The following is an 18865-nucleotide window of genomic DNA, read 5'->3' on the forward strand; positions in this document are numbered from 1 at the left end:
GGTTTAGTTTTAGGTCTGGTATACTGTGCATAGCTTGAAACTAACCTTGGGCATCAATGTAGTGGTTGGGTAAAATCTTCCCCTTAGCTACCTTTTGAAATATTAGTCATTTTTGTCGGCGAAGTCCACTTGTCGTTGACTTATACTTTGATGTGGCCAACCACTCATGTGTAAGACACAGTTAGTTGATTGTATCAAGACACTAGTGACGACAATGCATAATAATAGAACAACATAACCATCTAACGCCTAAGTGGTTTAGTAATGTATTGGATTTTGGAGTCAATTTGGATTAACTTCTTAGCAAACACTTTGAGATAAAGAAATAAGATGGATAAAGAAGTTAAATGAGTCAAACATATTTCATGATTTTAACTTATACACTTAAAATTCTACCAAAAGAAGAAATTATGCTCTGCAGTATTTTAGAAATCTTTCTACTGTAACTAAAACACCAATTCTTGCTTTAGGAAAGTCTTAGCACAAGGGTTTACAATCAACCCAAACTGGACCTTATTCCAAGTCCGTAGAAAACTTACCTCTATTTCGGGCTTGACTGAAACATAATTGTGGCAGGTTTTTTATAGATGTTGTAATTAACTTATTGTATTTCAGGTTAGGATTCATAAGTTCATTGAAAGAAGAAAAACTAGCCGGAGTAACAAGATAGAGGCTGATGACCAAGACAGTTTGGATAGTAATAAAGAAAAGCAAAGGAATCATTTGAACAGTTTGATTAAAAAAAGTAGACTGAAAGAAGTGCAGATGATATTGAAAAAGGAAGAATGCAGTCCTTGGAGCCGGGACACGCAGGCCAAGGTTTCTTTTAATAGTTACAAATGTAGTATCTCTTTTGGTTGTAAACATGGAATTTAACAAGTTAACTGTATTGTGCAGCTGGGAAGTCGATTAATAGAATTGTTAGTTGATACAGCATATGTACACTCTCCGGTTAACCAGTTTGGTGATACTCCACCTGATATCCGACCGGCTTTCAGGCACTGTTTTAAAGCCGCACCGTGGCATCCAGGGTGAGATTTCACTTTTTTCTTTGAGGGTGGGACTGGGAGATGGGCAGAACTTGATAATTAAGATCCGGGGCTTGAGCCCCCTAACAAATAAGTGACACTATATGGTTATAGGAAGTTAAGATTGGTTGTTTCTGTGATCGAGAAATTTGATTGTTATATGTAATGTGTCTTTAGAAACTGAAAATACTTTACACTAAGTAAGAGATTACAAGTTAACAATATAGTTGCAGAGCTTACCTAATGGCTTGAGCGTCCAATGCTTACAAAGGTAAAGTAACACTCCACAAGCTGCATATAAATTAAATGGTTGATGTGCTCCAATCTTGTTATATATAATCTGATAGGTTTCTTGTTAAAGAAATCCTATCTCTCACTCAACCACTCTCGGAAACAATACAGAGAGTGTGTATAACCTCTGATATTATTGACTTTCAAGAAAGAATGCAAGAATAGGAAGAACAATGGAAGCTTAACCTTCCCCAACAAGGATAACCAAATCCTGTTTTAGAAACTACTAACAGTCCAAAAGTCCCTCCCCTTATTCCCTTTAACTATTTATACAACCATCATTGTTCCCCCTTCCTAACTGTCAGACAGTTAGGCCAGCTAATGCAACTAACTACTCACATACTCTTCTTTCTCCTAACATACACCCTCATCATCCTATCATTACCCCCCCCCCTCCATCCATAACCTTGTCCTCAAGGTTAAATTCTGGAAACTGTTCCTGGATGGTGGCTCGATCTTCCCAAGTTGCTCCTTCTTTTCCCCCTGTTTGCCATTCTACCAGAACTTGGTGACATACTTCATCTTCTTTTTGAATTTGCCTCCGCTCCAAAATTCTTGCTGGCCAAAAAGCAGGACCGTCAGCTTGCAACTCCTCTGGCAACATCTTTTCAATCCCATGGTCCCCCACCGCTTTCTTTAACTGCGCCACATGGAACACTGAATGAATCCTGGCAGATTCAGGTAACTCCAATCGAAAAGCTACACTCCCCACCTGCTGTAGCACCTTGTAGGGCCCAAAATAACGTGCCGAAAGTTTTGGGTGTAGTCTAGTTGGCATTGAAGATTGACGGTGTGGTCTAATCTTCAAGTACACCCAATCTCCCACTTTTATATCTATCTCCCTCCTCTTCTTATCTGCTTGCTGCTTCATTAATTCCTGAGCCCGATTCAAGTGATACTTTAACTGTTTGAGGGCTTCATCCCTTGTCATCAAATCCTGTGCCACCGCCTCCACTGGTGTTTCCCCCGGAATGAACCGGCTAAACGAGGGAGGGGCTCTCCCATATACAACTTCAAACGGCGTACATCTTGCAGCTCCTTGATAGCTCGTGTTATACCAAAACTCAGCCCAAGGAAGCATAGCATACCAACTCTTTGGTTGTTCAGAGCAAAAGCACCGCAAATATCCTTCAACAATGCGGTTAACCACCTCAGTTTGCCCATCCGTCTCTGGATGATACGCCGTGCTAATTTTGAGCTGTGTTCCCTGCCTCTTGAATAATTCCTTCCAGAAAATACTCAAAAATAAGGGATCTCTATCACTCACCATCGAAACCGGAATCCCATGTAGCCTGATGATCTCTTTGGTGAACACATCAGCTACGGTTTTAGCAGAATATGGGTGTTTCAATGCCATAAAATGCGCGTATTTACTCAACCTGTCCACCACTACCATAATGGCATCATACCCTTGGGATTTAGGTAATCTTACTATGAAATCCAAGCTGATTTCCTCCCAAACAGCTTGTGGAATGGGTAGGGGTTGCAACAGCCCTTGAGGATTTGCTGCCAAGTACTTATGCTGCTGGCATACTGCACAACTCGCCACAAATTCAGTGATTGTCTTCTTCATCCCCACCCAATACAAAGATTGGGCTATCCTCCTATATGTACGGTAGACTCCCGAGTGCCCCCCAGTTTTGGTTACATGGAATTCATCAAGTAACTTTGGTATCCAAACTGAACTGGACGATATCACCATCCGGCCTTTGTAATGCAATCTTTCATTTTCTAAAGTGTAAGCTCCATGAGAGTTTGAATCCTGTTTGAGATCAACAATCACTTTCTGCAATGTCACGTCCTCCTCCACCTCTCGCAGGATGTCGTTAAAATCCTGCCAGAAGGGCCTGGAAATGAACTGTAATTCTCCTTCCTCCATCTCTCCTTCATCTCTCCTCGAAAGGGCATCAGCAGCCCTATTGGTACTTCCCTTTTTATACACGATCTCAAAGTCATATCCCATTAATTTTGCCAACCAGTTTTGCTGACTTTGAGTGGTAATTCTCTGTTCCATCAAGTATTTCAAGCTGCGCTGGTCAGTGTGCACGGTAAATTTCCGCCCCACCAAGTAAGGTCTCCAGTGTTGAATGGCCAAAACGAGAGCCATTAATTCTTTCTCATAAATTGACTTACTTAGAGAACCCGTAGACAAAGCCTTGCTAAAAAAAGCTATCGGTCTCTTATTCTGGGTCAACACAGCTCCCACCCCACCTCCAGAGGCATCACACTCGATGTGAAACTCTTGTTCAAAGTTTGGCAAAGCTAACACGGGAGCTGAGGTTATCGCAGCCTTCAACGTATCCATCGCTTGTTTTGCTTGCTCGGACCAGTCAAACTTACCTTTCTTCAATAGCTCCGTCAACGGTCTGGCCAATTTTCCATATCCAGCCACGAATCTTCTATAGTAACCCGTTAACCCCAAGAAGCCCCTTAATGCCTTCAAGCTCCTCGGCTCTCCCCATTCCACCACGGCTTTCGTCTTATCACCATCCATCTCCACCCCCTGTTCTGAGATTTGATGGCCTAAATATTGGATCCTCCTTCTTCCAAACTCACATTTCTTTTGGTTGGCCACCCATCCATTCTCCTCTAGCAACCGTAGCACTCCGTCTAGATGCACCAAGTGGTCTTCCCATGTGGAACTGTAAACAAGGATATCATCAAAAAAAACTAATACCCATTTCCTAAGATACTTCCGCAATAGCTCATTCATCGTACTCTGGAACGTAGCAGGGGCATTGGTGAGCCCAAATGGCATAACAAGGAACTCGAAATGGCCGAGGTGAGTACGGAAAGCAGTCTTGGGCACATCTCCTTCCTCCATTCTAATCTGGTGATATCCAGATTTTAAATCAATTTTCGAAAAATAACGTGCACCGGTCAGCTCATCTAGCAATTCTTCTATCACAGGGATAGGAAACTTATCGGGGACAGTAGCTTTATTTAGGGCCCGGTAATCTACACAGAACCTCCAACTCCCATCCTTCTTCTTCACCAAGATCACCGGACTAGAGAATGGGCTCGTGCTTGGACGAATGATGCCCGCCTTCAACATATCTTCCACCTGCTTCTCAATCTCCCCCTTCATGAGGTGAGGGTAGCGATATGGTCTCACATTTATGGGGTCTACTCCCTCTTTTAGTTGGATGCGGTGTTCTCTGTTTCGGTTTGGAGGCAGCCCCTGAAATTCACGAAAAACGGGATAGTGCGCCTGCAGCACCGCCTGTAATTGTCTTTTCTGCTCTTCCGTCACATCATTATCCCACTCACTGCAGTTTTCCTCCTCCACTTTGCACAGATTCCAAACCACAGCCCCTGAGTCAGCTTCCACTAGTTTAAACAAGCTCCTGGCATTCACCACCTGTCGCGATAATGATGGATCACCCCTTATACATATCTTCTTGTCCCCCACTTTGTAGACCATAGTCATTTTTCCCCAATTGGTGCTTACTTCTCCTAGTTTGGCCAGCCATGCAACTCCCAAAATTACATCTACACCCCCCAGCTCAAAGACGTAAAAATCTTCCTCCACATCGACTTCCTCCAGCTTCACCGTCACCTTCTCACACCGGCCCTGCGTCATTCTCCGGTGGCCATCACCCAAACTCACGCAGTACGCCGGGGTGTCCGTCACCTTCAGTGCTAATTCCTCCGTCAGCTTCCGGCCTATGTAGTTGTGACTGGCGCCGCTGTCTATCAGCACCACCACCCTCTTTTCTCCGATCATCCCTGTCAATTTCAGCGTCCTGGCCGACGTTAGCCCTTCCGCAGAACAGGCCGATAACTCCAAGAGCGTCTCTCCTTGGGTTTCGGGTTCTTCCCCCTCTTCCTCCTCTTCGTCTTCCGCCAACACTAATACCCTCAAACTCTTCTCATCACAACGATGGCCGGGCGCGAATGGGCCACCGCACCGGAAGCAACGGCCCTCCTTGCTTCTCTTGAGAAACTCCGGATATGGTAGGTTTCTCACCATTCTTCCACGGTTATCGTTCCCACCAGCAATATTCAGTCTCGTATTCGCGTTCGCGATACCCCCATCTCTTCTCGCATTTCCCTCCGTCTCCACTCGGCCTCCTTGGTTCGCCGGATTACGAATCGGGTCTGTTCGTATCACTCCTCCCGATGATCGCACGCCTGCGGAATTCATTCTGAACCCACTCACAAACCCCCCTTGCGCTCTCACCATCGCATCCTCCACGTCCCGAGCGACCCTCATTGCCTCCGTTAAATCCGGCGGGTTCTGGATTCGAACCTGCCCCTTTATGTCCTCCCGCAGTCCGGCGAGGAAATATCCGAGTACTTGCTCCTCCAGTATGCCCCTTGTCTGTCCCGTCAATACCTCAAAGTTGCGCACAAATTCCTCCACCGTGCCCTCCTGTCTCAACGACGCCAACCTCTCGAACACCGTTCCTCTAAATCCCCCACCGAACCGGTTGATCATCGCGGCCTTCAAACCGTCCCAGGAGCGATTTCTTGCTTTCTCTTTCCAGAATGTAAACCAGTACGCTGCGCTTCCCTCCATACTCACATACGCGATTTCCACTTTGTCTTCATCGCTCATCACCTTCTGAATGTCGAAAAACCTTTCCGCTCTGTTGAGCCAACTCAAAGGCTCGTCTCCATCGAATGTCGACAATTCAATCCTTTTCCGCCACAGCTTTTGTTCCTCGCCTCGGTTTCCATTTCCCCCATTCTCATTTTCCCGCACGACTTGGTGTCTGTTGTCGTTCACCGAACTGTCATCGGAACTCCCCTCCGATGGATTAACGCGCGTACCTAAGACCCTCATAATTTGCTGCAAGTCTCGTCGTACAGCCGCTGACTCAGCCTTCATTCCCTCCATCGTGATCTCAATTGCCTCCAGTCTCACAACGGTATCGTTCTCCATCTTCGTTTACTTCTCACAAAATTTGGATCCGGCAGGTCGGACCAAATTGATAGGTTTCTTGTTAAAGAAATCCTATCTCTCACTCAACCACTCTCGGAAACAGTACAGAGAGTGTGTATAACCTCTGATATTATTGACTTTCAAGAAAGAATGCAAGAATAGGAAGAACAATGGAAGCTTAACCTTCCCCAACAAGGATAACCAAATCCTGTTTTAGAAACTACTAACAGTCCAAAAGTCCCTCCCCTTATTCCCTTTAACTATTTATACAACCATCATTGTTCCCCCTTCCTAACTGTCAGACAGTTAGGCCAGCTAATGCAACTAACTACTCACATACTCTTCTTTTTCCTAACATACACCCTCATCATCCTATCATAATCACATTTGAGGCCTCTAAGAGACACATTTGGTACATACAATTTGTATGCTCCAGCTTGAGAAGGAGTGTTAGAATATGTACCCTATTTATCATCATTACATTGTGTCTAGGATTACCCTATTTATCATTATTATATTGTGTCTAGGGTTACTCTATTTATCATGTACTTTGTATCAAACTTTCATATATATAGAATGAGAGTGAGAGGGATCTTTTAAGCTTTCGAGAATTATTTTAGAGTTTCAATCTCAAGTGTGGCCAAGTAAAATAATTTTCATTGAAAAATGTTGCTTGATATATTTTTTATTTTTTGACACATACCTATTAGAATCTTACTATTCTTGGTTCAAATCTTACTATTGATACACTTTGGCTATCTACCAATCTGTATTCCAAGATTAATCTTAAATAGTTTTGTATCTTACAGTATATGGATGAATCAATGTAATTTTGTATCCCTATTACAATTCAACGATTTATGTTTTTTACTTCACCAATTCTTAAGAAAAGAAATTAAAAGTCATGTAAACTTAAATTTTTAAATGAAAGGGAATTTGAAAAAAATACTTTGAGCTTATCCTATTTCCTTATTTCATCTTTATGTCACTCATTCAATGCATGTACTCTATTTAGCTATTTACTTTTTTGTTTTCATTATAAAATAAAGGTTTCATAAACTTAATATAACTAATAGTTTTGTTTTGTACGTAGTAGTAAATAGTGTGTGATAGTGCTACTATCACACTGGAGTGGAGCCCTAATAGAAGGTTTCTCTGTGTTCAACTTTGGTGTTGTGGTCAAGTTTCATTTTACGTCCAAATTTGGAGAGATTGCACTGTTTTGCGATGTTGTGTCAAAATTAGGGTAAAGAAGCCTGTTGTGATATTTGTGGTAGCACAACTCATAGGTTTGGAGCTTTGATACATGTTAGTAGAGAAACAATTTTTTTTCAAATTTGTTTGAGTAGTTATCTCACTCAGCAGAATGGATTTATTTGTTTTCAATGTTCTTAAAAAAGGTAATTTATGACAGCATATTAAAAGAGAAGAACTAGATACCACTACTTCCTATGGTGCATTAAACCAAGCTATAACTCATATCTAGGGAAGTGGGAAATATAAACATGGCAGTTCTTGCTCCACAACTATATGTATTTAAAACAAAGTAGATATTCTTTACACTCTGACTAACTGTATATCTTGAAAGAGTAGGTAAGGGATTAATTGAAGTTCCTTTATCACACTTGTTTATAAACTGCAATTTCAAATAACTGTTTTTTGCTTGTAGGCAAAAGTTTTCAAAGAAGTATGGTGTTATACAATGTGATCCCTTAGTCCTAGTTGGGCTTGAACAATGTGTAAGTTGAGACACTGTCTTCTTTTTCTTAAGCAATATTATGTCATAGATGAAGTTATTCTGTTCATAGGATAACTACTGAAGTGATAGCTTCATGATTATAAAGTAAATCCAGTATTATCTTATATGTGTGATATTCTTGTAAGTGACAACTATTTTTTAATTTCATTCACCTCTTCCCAAAAGAGCTAGCATTTGGATGCAGGTGAAGATAGATGCTCACTCCTTTGTTTTTATGAATCTGTATAAACGTCTTTTTCTATCTAAAATCACCAAGTTTTGTTGAAATAGTGAAATCTGGACTTCTCCATAAATGCTGTTCCTTTGTTCTGTTATTCTCAATTTTTTTTGCTATTAAGCATGCAATTAGACTTAAGATAAACATGATATACTAATTCATTTAAGTTAGTTAGCATGCACTACTAAAAAGTGTGTAACATAAGGTTTTGACTCACTTATAAGTGTTTGTTTCTGCAGGCTAAGCATATGTTCATACCTTACATGCCTATGTTAGTACCTCCCAAAAAATGGAAAGGGTATGACAAATGGAATGAATGTCTCTCTTGTATTGTATTTTGAAATTTGGAAATGCCTGAATTTTCTTTGATTTTATATCATTATAACATGATTTATTATGTGGAGTTTGAAATTTCAAGATCCAGGAGAAAGAAATGTAACTAGTAAATGAACTTATAGCTTTCTTTTAAAATTAAAAATGAACCTGAATTTGCAAAAAACAAAATATGAGAATAGTGAAGGATGCAGGTAACTTTTAACTCTTAAAAAAAATAATAATGCTTCATAGTTTAGTTGTTTATGCATTTGTTTGTCTAACATTTTATAACACACTCTTTGTAGATATGACAAGGGCGGACACTTTTTCTTACCATCTTATATTATGCGTACTCATGGATCTAGAAAGCAACAAGATGTAATGAAGAGTGTAAATGCAGAGCAAATACAAAAGGTTTTTGAGGTAGTTTATGTAAATTTCAAGTCCTTTTCTTTTGGGTTCAATGAAAGTGTGTGACTGTACTGTGTAAAAATATGATCTGTTAAAAGATTTGATGCATTGCATGCATTACCAAACCAGTGTTTATGAACAGTTTCAATTTTTGTAGTCTTCTACATTTTCAGATTCACTGAACTGTATCTCTAACTGCTAAGGGTGTATTGTTTTCTTATCAAAAAGCATAATTGTTTTATGCAGGCTTTGGATATTCTTGGAAACACCAAATGGCGAGTAAATAAAAGAGTGCTTGGAGTTGTTGAGTCAATTTGGGCAGGAGGAGGTAACATTGCAGGACTGGTTAATTGCAAAGACGTAAGCACAAGTAAAAAATTATAATTAGTTACTTATAAAATTCTTCTATCTATGCAAATGAATATATTTTATATTTGCAAAAAAATGAATAAACACGTTTCAAAGTATAAAAGGGGATGTGGCAGATGTTGAAGTCATTATAAAAGATTGATTGTATTATCTATATTTCCCCCTGATTACCTATTGCTTTTACTGGCTAGACTACTAAGCTATGTAAAATGGGCTTTAAACTTGATAGGAATCCAAGTCTGATGGGTCTCAATTAGTGACCCAATAAGAAGAAGCACATTAGGTGTACACTTAAAGTCCCAAACACATAGGGCCTTAATAAGGCAAGGATGGAGAAGTTAATTTTAGCAGTGAGAAGATAGTGTAATATATTATATAGGGAAATAAAGGAATAGTGGGGACAAGGGTTTATTTGATAGTGATTAAATAATATATTGAATTGGGGTCCTAACTCTTTTCTCTTGTATTGTCTTTAACTACATAATTTAAAATAATTTCTATATATGGTGTTTTCGTTAGGAGTGTGTTAAGTTCTAGGAAGACAGAAACATTAAGCTGGAACAGGGTTTTGAGACAACACAAGTGCTTTATTTATATTGAGAAAAATGAATTAATACAATAAATAGAGAATATATGACATTCTTCAATAACAAATATATGATACGAGAATTAGTTAAAAGTTCCTAAGAATACATATATAATCTAAATATTCCTTGCTATATAGGATCAATTCCTTATTTATATAATTACAATAATATTCTCCACTATAGAGGATCAACTCTTTATTTCTATAATTATAACACTCCTCCTTAAGCCAGAGCACATAGGTTGTAGGGCAGTTTGCTACAAATATAGTCACTTGGTTCTTAGAGGCTTGGTGAATATGTTAGCCAAAGAGTTCACAAATCTAGTGGTGATGTCTCTAGACTCTAGTTTTTCTCTTATGAAATGACAATCCACCTCATTAGTTTTGGCCCTCTCATGGAAGATGGGACTAGAGGCAATGTGTAATGTTGCTTGGCTGTCCCATACATGGTGCATTTAAGATTTTTCTTAAAAATTAAGCTCTTTGAGGTGTTGTTTTAACCGTATGAGCTCACAAGTGCCTAATGCCATTGTCCTATATTCCACTTGTGCACTTGACCTTGTCATAACATTTTTTTTCTTACTTTTCCATGATATTGAAATACCTTCAACAAGAACATAATACCATGAAGTCAACCGTCTATCACTTGGTGAGTTTGCCTAGTTAGTTTTAGAACACCCAACAATTAGAGTATTTCCCTTATCTTTGTAAATTTGGCTTATTCGAAAAAAGCCCTCTTCTTTGGAGGATCTATCTCGTATCTGGTGAGAATTAAACTGTAAAATAATTCTAGAGGGCTTAATTGATCCCTCTCATAATCTTCTATTTATAAGAATAAATTGATACAAGAGTACATGATAAATAGGGTAACTCTAGACACAATATAATCATGATAAATAGAGTAACCCTAGACATAATATAATCATGATAAATAGAGTAATCCTAGACACAATATAATCATGATAAAATAGGATAAATATCCTAACAGTTAGAATATTGAGAACATATTTTCTTCGACAAGATGACCAAACCATCTTTGGATTATGCCACTTCTATACTAAAAAAATACCTCAGGTGTCCAAGGTCTTTTTGTTTGGAACATTTGAGCAAGGGTCTTATTTTAGTTACCCAATACCCTCTTAATAACTACCTGTGATAACAATGTTGTCCACATATACAATGAGATGGATATATTTTTAGAGAGAATGTTGATAAAATAGAGAATGATGAGCATCATTTTGCATCATTTCAAATTGTTGGATGGTAGCTTGAAAATACTGAGACCATGCTTCAGGTGATAACTTAAGACCATATAGGGGGACCTGTGTAAACAACATACCATATAGATGACTTCTCTCGAGCAAAAAATCCAAGAGGTTACTTCATGTAGACTTCTTCATTAAGGTTGGCATGTAGAAATGCACTTTTGATGTCAAGCTGAAGAGGCGAGGCTACATGGGAGGTAGAATACACTATGGAACAAATTTATCCCTCTTGGCTTGAGGACAAGGAAGATTCTAGAAGCAGTGGTAAAATGATAGGAACCTAAGTCCAATGGGTTTTGTTGGAGATCCCACATCGACTAGAGATGAGGTCAATTTACAGTATATAAGTGAGTGAAAACCTCATCTTTGATGAGACCTAGAGATTGAGTGGGCTTCATGAACCACTAGCCCATGAAGGTAGTAAGACAAAATGGGGAAAAGTGTATCTGAGAAAGAAAAATTGGATGGCTGAGGTGGCATGACATAGTGGCAGAGGAGTTAGAGGAAAGGGAAGAAAATTTGGGTGAGAAGAAAAAGTCAATCGTAGAGGGGGAATGGGAATCCTTTTTGTAGTAGTTTTCACTGCTAGTTAAGGGAAGTTAGGTTTTTTGGTAAAAATTGCTCTAGAGGAGCATAGCTCTGGGTAGTGGGATTTGTTATCCTTTTGTATTATGCTTCCATTAACAAAATAATCCAACATCAATGGTTACTTCATTTCTTTCTTTTTCTTCTTACTTTTAAGGTGTTGGTTTGTAACAACCTTATAAATTGGTTTTGTTGGCATAAAGTTCACTTTTTATTATAGTATCAAAGCCTTTCCTAGCGTGGTTTTTGTTTTTTGTTCAGCCTTTTGTGCTGCTCATTATTGGGTTGCTATTGGACTACCTACAAATATTTAGTTCCACATTTGAGATGTACATGTCTTGGCGTGAAGGGTGTGTATTGGAGATATCACATTAATTAGAGATGAGGTCAATTTACGATATATATATATATATATATATATATATATATATATATATAAGTGAGTACAAATCTCACCTTACAACTTGGTTTTGTTGGGTTAAGTTAGGTTTAAAATTCATTTCTTAATAGATTTCAGTTGGTGGTCCAAGTGGATAAGCCTCTTAAGGTGTACACTCGAAGGCTCAAACATATAGGCCTTAATTCTCACTTTAGGTAAGAAATGGAACTGTAGGTATAAGTTAGTTACGGGACAGAGCAGATACTGAAATCTATTATATAGGGAAATAATGGAATTTGGGGATAGGGATTTTCATTTTGAAAGATAATAGTATCTCGGGCTTGGGATGCAGACTGTTTCTTCCTGTATTGCCTTTTACTGCAGAATATGCTGAATTTGATAGACATTCTCTGTAAAAGTTAAGCCTTATCCAACTAAGTGAGGTAAAAAGGGGCTTTTCATGAACTGAAAATGCATTCATTTGACAACCTTATATGACAGATTTTCTAAAGTTATAGATGGGACCAGAATGAATTGTTGTAATCACAGCATAAATTTCCAAATTCATCCAAATGGCCCAAATCCATACAAGTGCCTGGAAATTGTTTATTCAATCATGTAATTAATTCTCAACTTTGCATATATTCTTGTTTGACTTGTAGGTTCCTTTACCAGATAAGCCACCTGTAGAGGATTTAAAGCTAATTCAGGAGTGGAAATGTGGTCTAAGGAAGGCAAAAAAAATTAATATGGAAAGGCATTCTCTAAGATGTGACACTGAACTTAAGCTTTCTGTAAGATCTCCCCTCTCATTATAGAATAACTTTCATGTGATACATTTAATCTATCCAATGATTCACTAGACCAGTGATAATTAAAACCAAATAATTTATTAAAACAGGTGGCAAGAAAAATGAAGGACGAGGAAGGCTTTTATTATCCACACAATCTTGACTTCCGTGGCAGAGCATATCCTATGCATCCTCACTTGAATCATTTAGGTTCTGATCTGTGTCGAGGACTACTTGAATTTGCTGAAGGGAAGCCACTGGGAAAGTGTGGACTAAGGTGGTTGAAGATACATCTAGCAAATTTGTATGCTGGTGGTATTGAGAAGCTATCTTATGACGGGCGGTTAGCATTTATAGAGAATCATATTAATGATATAATTGATTCTGCTGATAACCCTGTTAATGGAAATCGTTGGTGGTTAACGGCTGAGGATCCTTTTCAGTGCCTTACTGCTTGTATTAATCTATCAGAGGCATTAAAAAGCTCTTCACCAAATTCTTTTATCTCACATCTTCCAATTCATCAGGTAAATTCTTCATTACAAGCTTTTAAACAATGTAAAAAGGAAACTGTGCCTTTTTGGTGTTCTTTGCATATTAATCAAATCAAGTCTAAGTGTAGACCCTCAAGACAAAATTAGATTTTCAATAAAGTTTTACTATCTGAAAGGTAGCATGCAATCACAGAGAAAACCAAAAAACACGAAAAAAAGAAAATATAAATTTGGTACCCAAACACTTTAAGTGAACGCACTGTGGGCTTTTTGTTGTTGCAAAACTCTATGGTATGAGATTACTTTTCAGTTTATAATTTTTTCTGTATGAATAAAAATATTTCTCAGTAATGCTGCTCTATTGAATTTTTAGGACGGTTCCTGTAATGGCTTACAACACTATGCAGCACTGGGAAGAAATGAGGTAGGTTTACTTGTCTGACTTTTTTTGTTTTGCAATCACTCTTTATATAATCTGTTCTTTCATTTGTTTATGATTTTTCTGTTGTTTAATGTTTTTATATAGCTTTCTTCAACATTTACACTCAGATTATTTTTCAACATTTTTTTTCCCTCTTTTAGCTTCATTCATGCTCAATTTCTTATTTAAAATCTTATTTATGTTGTATCAAAACAAAATTGATCTTAAAACAACTTTTTACCAAACATACGCAATCAAAATATTGATTTGATAATTGTTGAAATATGGGTGTATATACTGCACATTTACTGTATGTATATAGTATGTTTGTATGCATGTATGTATATACATATGTATGTTTTTGTGTGTGTGTATATATATGTATAATGGTATCAAAGCTCTAGGTTTTTCTTACAGTTGCTGCAATTTCATCGTAACAGCGTTTATTGCTGTTTTATCTTTGTAAAATCACCCATTAGACTGGCAGTTGCTAATTTGCATCTCCACGATGTTTGATCCTAAATCAACAAAAGAAGATTCCAATTTTTTACAAAAGACTGGTGAACTTCAAGGCATTAGAACTTTGTATAGGTTAAATGAGAAACTCTCTGAATCATGGTCTCATGATCTCTGAGGTAACATTTCTTGTATGAGTGTCTCGTATGGTGCTATTGTGGATTCAGTAGCCATGGATCATATGACGTACTCATCTCAACTCTTTCATTCTTATGCCCCATGTCCAAGCAATAGGAAAATTATTGTTGCCAATGACTCTTCTACAGTTGCAGGATTTGGAGATATCCTTTTACCCTCCAAACCTATTCTTAAAGATGTTCTCCATGTTCCAAAACTCTTGACAAGTCTTTTCTCCATCAAAAAATTAACATATGACCTCAATTGCTTTGAAATGTTTTCCCGATCTTTGTGTGTTTTTCAAGAGCAGGACTCAGGGAGGAGGATTGGACTTGGTCAGCAAAGAAATGGGCTCTACTACCTAGAACCATTCCAAGAATCCAAAGTTGACCGACCCATGTCTCATCTCAATATATCAAATGAAGCCACTCTTTGGTTGTATCATTGTTGCTTAGGAAATCCATCATTTTCTGTTTTTTAAAATTATGTTTTCCGCTCAATTTTAAAATCTAGGCACCTCAAAGTTGCATTGTGAGGCTTGTGAATTGGCTAAATTGATAGGATTATGAATGTATATGTTAGGAGGAAGGTTGTTAAAAAATAGGTTGTTGTAGGTAGTTGTCAGGAGGTTTGGAGGGGGGAGAGACTTTCAGTGAAAGTCTATATAGTGAGAGGTAGCCTTGTCTGGGAATGAGGATTCTGGTTTAGAAGAATAGAGAACAGGATTATTGCTATCCTGTGTAGGAGGGAACATTGTCCCTGGAAACATTGTACAGGTTGTTTTGTTGACTACAATCTAATAATCAGAGTATTTTCAGTGTTTTGGAGTGTGTGATATTCCTTTCTGTGTGTGAGTGCTGATAAATAGGTTTCTTTTATCAAGAAACCTAACAAACACACCTGTGTGTCTTTCCCCATTAACAATAACAGAAGTTCACAATCTTTCCAATTAATCCATAGTGATATATGGAGACCATATACTACATGTAATATCCCTGGGGCTGTTGGTTTGTGTTTGTAACCTTTATTGATGATTGTGCTAGAATTACTTGGCACTATTTGCTTGAACAAAATCTAACATGAGCACTATCATTCCCATTTTTCATTCAATGATTCAAAATTATTTCGAGCTCCACATAAAAGGATTTAGGTTCCACAAGGCTAGGAATTATTTGAACGAAAATGTGTATACTTATTTTCATTCCAAAGGGATTATTCATGACTCTTAATGTGTCTATACTCCTCAACAGAATGGAGTGACAGAGAGGAAAAATAGGCATTTGCTTAACACCACCCAAGCACTTCTCTTTCAAGGGAAAATTTGAAAAAGTTGTTGGGGAGAAGCTGTCTTCACTGCTGTGTATATGATAAATAGGCTTTCTCTCACATAGCCTAGAGAACAAAAGTCCACTTGAAACCCTAAACTATTATCTCGCTCACTTCCAGATCTCAAATGGCCTCTTTCCTAGAATATTTGGGTCAACTTTTGTACATACCCACAACCACAATGGAGACAAACTTGATACTCTGGCAGTTAGTTGTGCCTTTCTTGGTTATTCACCAACTCAAAAAGGTTACAAATGTTATAAACTTTCTTAAAAATTGTATATCTCCATTTATGTCACTTTCATTGAAACTTAATCTTTTTCTGCAATTCTGGCTCCCAAGAAGTCCTTTCAGGAAATTGTGATGACCACCTTGAACCCTTTGTTCTGTCACATGCTCTAACTGAAGCTGATAGGATATGTAATGTGTATGTTAGGAGGAAACGTATAAAGAAAGTAGTTGTTGGTTGGTTAGGTTGAGTGAGACTTTCTATATATAGTTGGGGGTCTTTGTTTGCAGGGATATGTTTTTTGGATCATTGCCATCCTATGTGAAGGGAACATTGTCCCTTGGATGCATTCAGGCTGTACTTGTTGCATAGAATCAATAATACGAGATCTATTTAGTGAGTTTAGGTGTTTGCAGTGGTTTTCCTGGTTTCCTCTATCTAGAAACCTAACAGAAGCCTACAAAAATGAACTTACAACTGAGCAAATTAATTCTAGGGCAGAGCACTCCAAGAGTTTGTACCCATAATTTTCCCAAAAAATACTGGAATGGAATGCTCAGAGCAGCCCCAAGAGTTTGTACCCATAATTTTCTAAGATTCAAGAATGTCTTCACAAAAAGGAAGAGCATACCAAACATGTGGCAAGTCCATGAATCCAATCCACATAAAAGGATTCCCATAAAAAATACTGGAATGGTCAGAGCAGCCCCAAGATTCAACAATGTCTACACAAAAAGGAAGAGCATACCAAACATGTGACAAGTCCATGAATCCAATCCAAGTTCTGAACCTGAAACTACAAACATTTAAATCAGATGTATACACTTTGTTTACTAAACATTTAAATCAGAATGTATACACTTTATTTACTAAACATTCACAGAAAGTGGGGGTAACAATACTTCTAGTTTATCTTGATGACATTATAGTGTCTGGAAATGATGAAAAAGAGAAGGAAGACTTGAAACAGAGACTAGTCCAGTAAATTGAACTAAATGAGCTGGGAAGATTAAAGTAGTTTTTAGGTATTGAGGTAGCAAACACTAACCAGGGAATTTTCAAATCTCAGCAAAAATATATAACCTTTTTGCTGGTAGAAATTGAGAAAATTTGGTGCAGACTAGTGTCAACTCCAATGGATCCCAATCACAAGTTATGTAAGGCTGAAGAAGAATCAGCTGGAGACAAAAAGATGTATTAGAGGCTGGTTGGAATATTAATATATTTGGTTAACACACAGCCAGAAATTGCTTATTTAGTGAGAGTATCATCAGTCAGTTTATGCATGAACGGAAGGAATCTCATCTTCAAGCTGCTTGTAGAATTCTACAGTACTTGAAGGGAAGCCCCTGAAAAGGGAAATACTGTTCAAAAGAAATGGAGGACTAACTCTTGGATCCTACACTAATGCAAGTTATGCAGGTTCTCTTGTTGATAAAACATCAACAACTGAATATTGTTACTTTCCTAGGTGAGAACATAGTGACATGGAGAAGCAAAAAACAGAATGTGGTGGCAATATCATCTGCTGAATCAGAATTTAGGTCCACAAGAGTTATGTGAGTTATTATGCATAAAAATTATCTTAGATGACTTGAAGATTAATTTGGAGGGACCCATGAAGCTCTGCTGTGATGATAAATCAGCAATAGACAATGCACATAAATCCGTTGAACATGACAGAACAATACATATAATAATAGATAGACACTTCATCAAGGAAATATTAGAAGAAGGTTTAGTATGCATGTCATACACTTCGTCCAGGCAATTGGTGGCTGATGTGCTGACAAAAGGACTCAATACCTCAGACTTCCATAATCTCAACCAAGTTGGGAATTGAGGACATTTATTCCTCAGCTTGAGAGAGGGTGTTGAAATATGGGTATAAATATTGCATTTACTGTACAATAAATATATATCAATTAGATAATAAATATATATTTGTTTGTAAGAAATCCCTAAAATTAAGAGATTGGGATTAGGAATTTGTTTGGTAGGTTTGCTCCAGATTTAGAGCTTTTATGTCAAGAATTTATTTCCTTTGCTTGTGGAAATTTATTTCTTTTATTTTAGGAGTTTTATTTCCTTTTAATAGAATTTCGTTTTTCCTTTAAAGACCTATGTATTGTTTCTTCTTGAGATCAAGAAAAGTAATTCCATAATTATTTTTTACTGCCTATACATTTTTTTCACAATTGCAATGATTGATAATTACATTTGTATGACAATTAAGGTGTTTGTCACATTCTAAAATGGCTACCATAATCGTAGTCAGTGCAGAATTCATTAATCTTTCCCACATAGATATTTGGTTACTTTATTTTTTTTTTATATGCTTCCTTCCATTACTAGGGTGGTTAAGTGATAAATTATTTGATTTTATTTTCTAATCTCTGATTTACCACTCTATTTACTGGAATAAATGTACTTTCTCAGCCGGAGGCTGCAGCGGTTAACTTAGTAGCTAAGGAGAAACCTGCTGATGTATACACAGAGATTGCTGTTAGGTATATTAAACTTATTACAGTATATTCACCTCTGAGCATTTCTTGTTACTTCCGTACTCCCTCACCTTATAAAAATGTTTACATTTATTTCTTTTCATGGAGTGGTTGCATTTTTGTGTGATCTTACTTCATGACCGACTATGCTTTTGAGTAAATTATCCAAACTCAGAACTTTTGTGGTCCATCATCCCATGTATGTCCAATTAATTCTTGTCATAATTGCTTTGGAAAATTAATATTTTAGTCACTTAATTGCAATATGAGTAGGGTTTATGATATAATGAGACGAGACAGCAACAAGGACCCAGATACCTTTCCAAATGCTTTGTTAGCAAAGGTGTTGATTGATCAGGTCAGTCTTTATTTAA

At 37.6% G+C, this 18865-nt stretch overlaps 1 protein-coding gene across 4 annotated transcripts in view; it reads left to right on the plus strand.

The window, feature by feature from the left end:
• Positions 1–18865, plus strand: part of LOC108331626 (DNA-directed RNA polymerase 3B, chloroplastic) — a 32030-nt gene that overhangs the window by 955 nt on the left and 12210 nt on the right. For 3 of the 4 annotated variants that reach the window (XR_008248274.1, XM_017566440.2, XM_017566438.2), the window contains exons 2-12: positions 616–819; positions 898–1031; positions 7877–7946; positions 8423–8481; positions 8804–8921; positions 9156–9269; positions 12756–12887; positions 12995–13411; positions 13752–13802; positions 18427–18497; positions 18765–18849. Coding sequence is in view for 3 of the 4 variants with exons in the window: in XM_017566440.2 (XP_017421929.1) it covers positions 616–819; positions 898–1031; positions 7877–7946; positions 8423–8481; positions 8804–8921; positions 9156–9269; positions 12756–12887; positions 12995–13411; positions 13752–13802; positions 18427–18497; positions 18765–18849 (1455 nt within the window). In the remaining variant the exon portion in view is untranslated. The remainder of the gene's footprint in view (positions 1–615; positions 820–897; positions 1032–7876; positions 7947–8422; positions 8482–8803; positions 8922–9155; positions 9270–12755; positions 12888–12994; positions 13412–13751; positions 13803–18426; positions 18498–18764; positions 18850–18865) is intronic. The other variant, XM_052875988.1, reaches the window with a different exon arrangement.

The sequence above is a fragment of the Vigna angularis genome, chromosome 4, assembly GCF_016808095.1.
Source record: "Vigna angularis cultivar LongXiaoDou No.4 chromosome 4, ASM1680809v1, whole genome shotgun sequence".
In the NCBI taxonomy this organism is placed as follows: domain Eukaryota; kingdom Viridiplantae; phylum Streptophyta; class Magnoliopsida; order Fabales; family Fabaceae; genus Vigna; species Vigna angularis.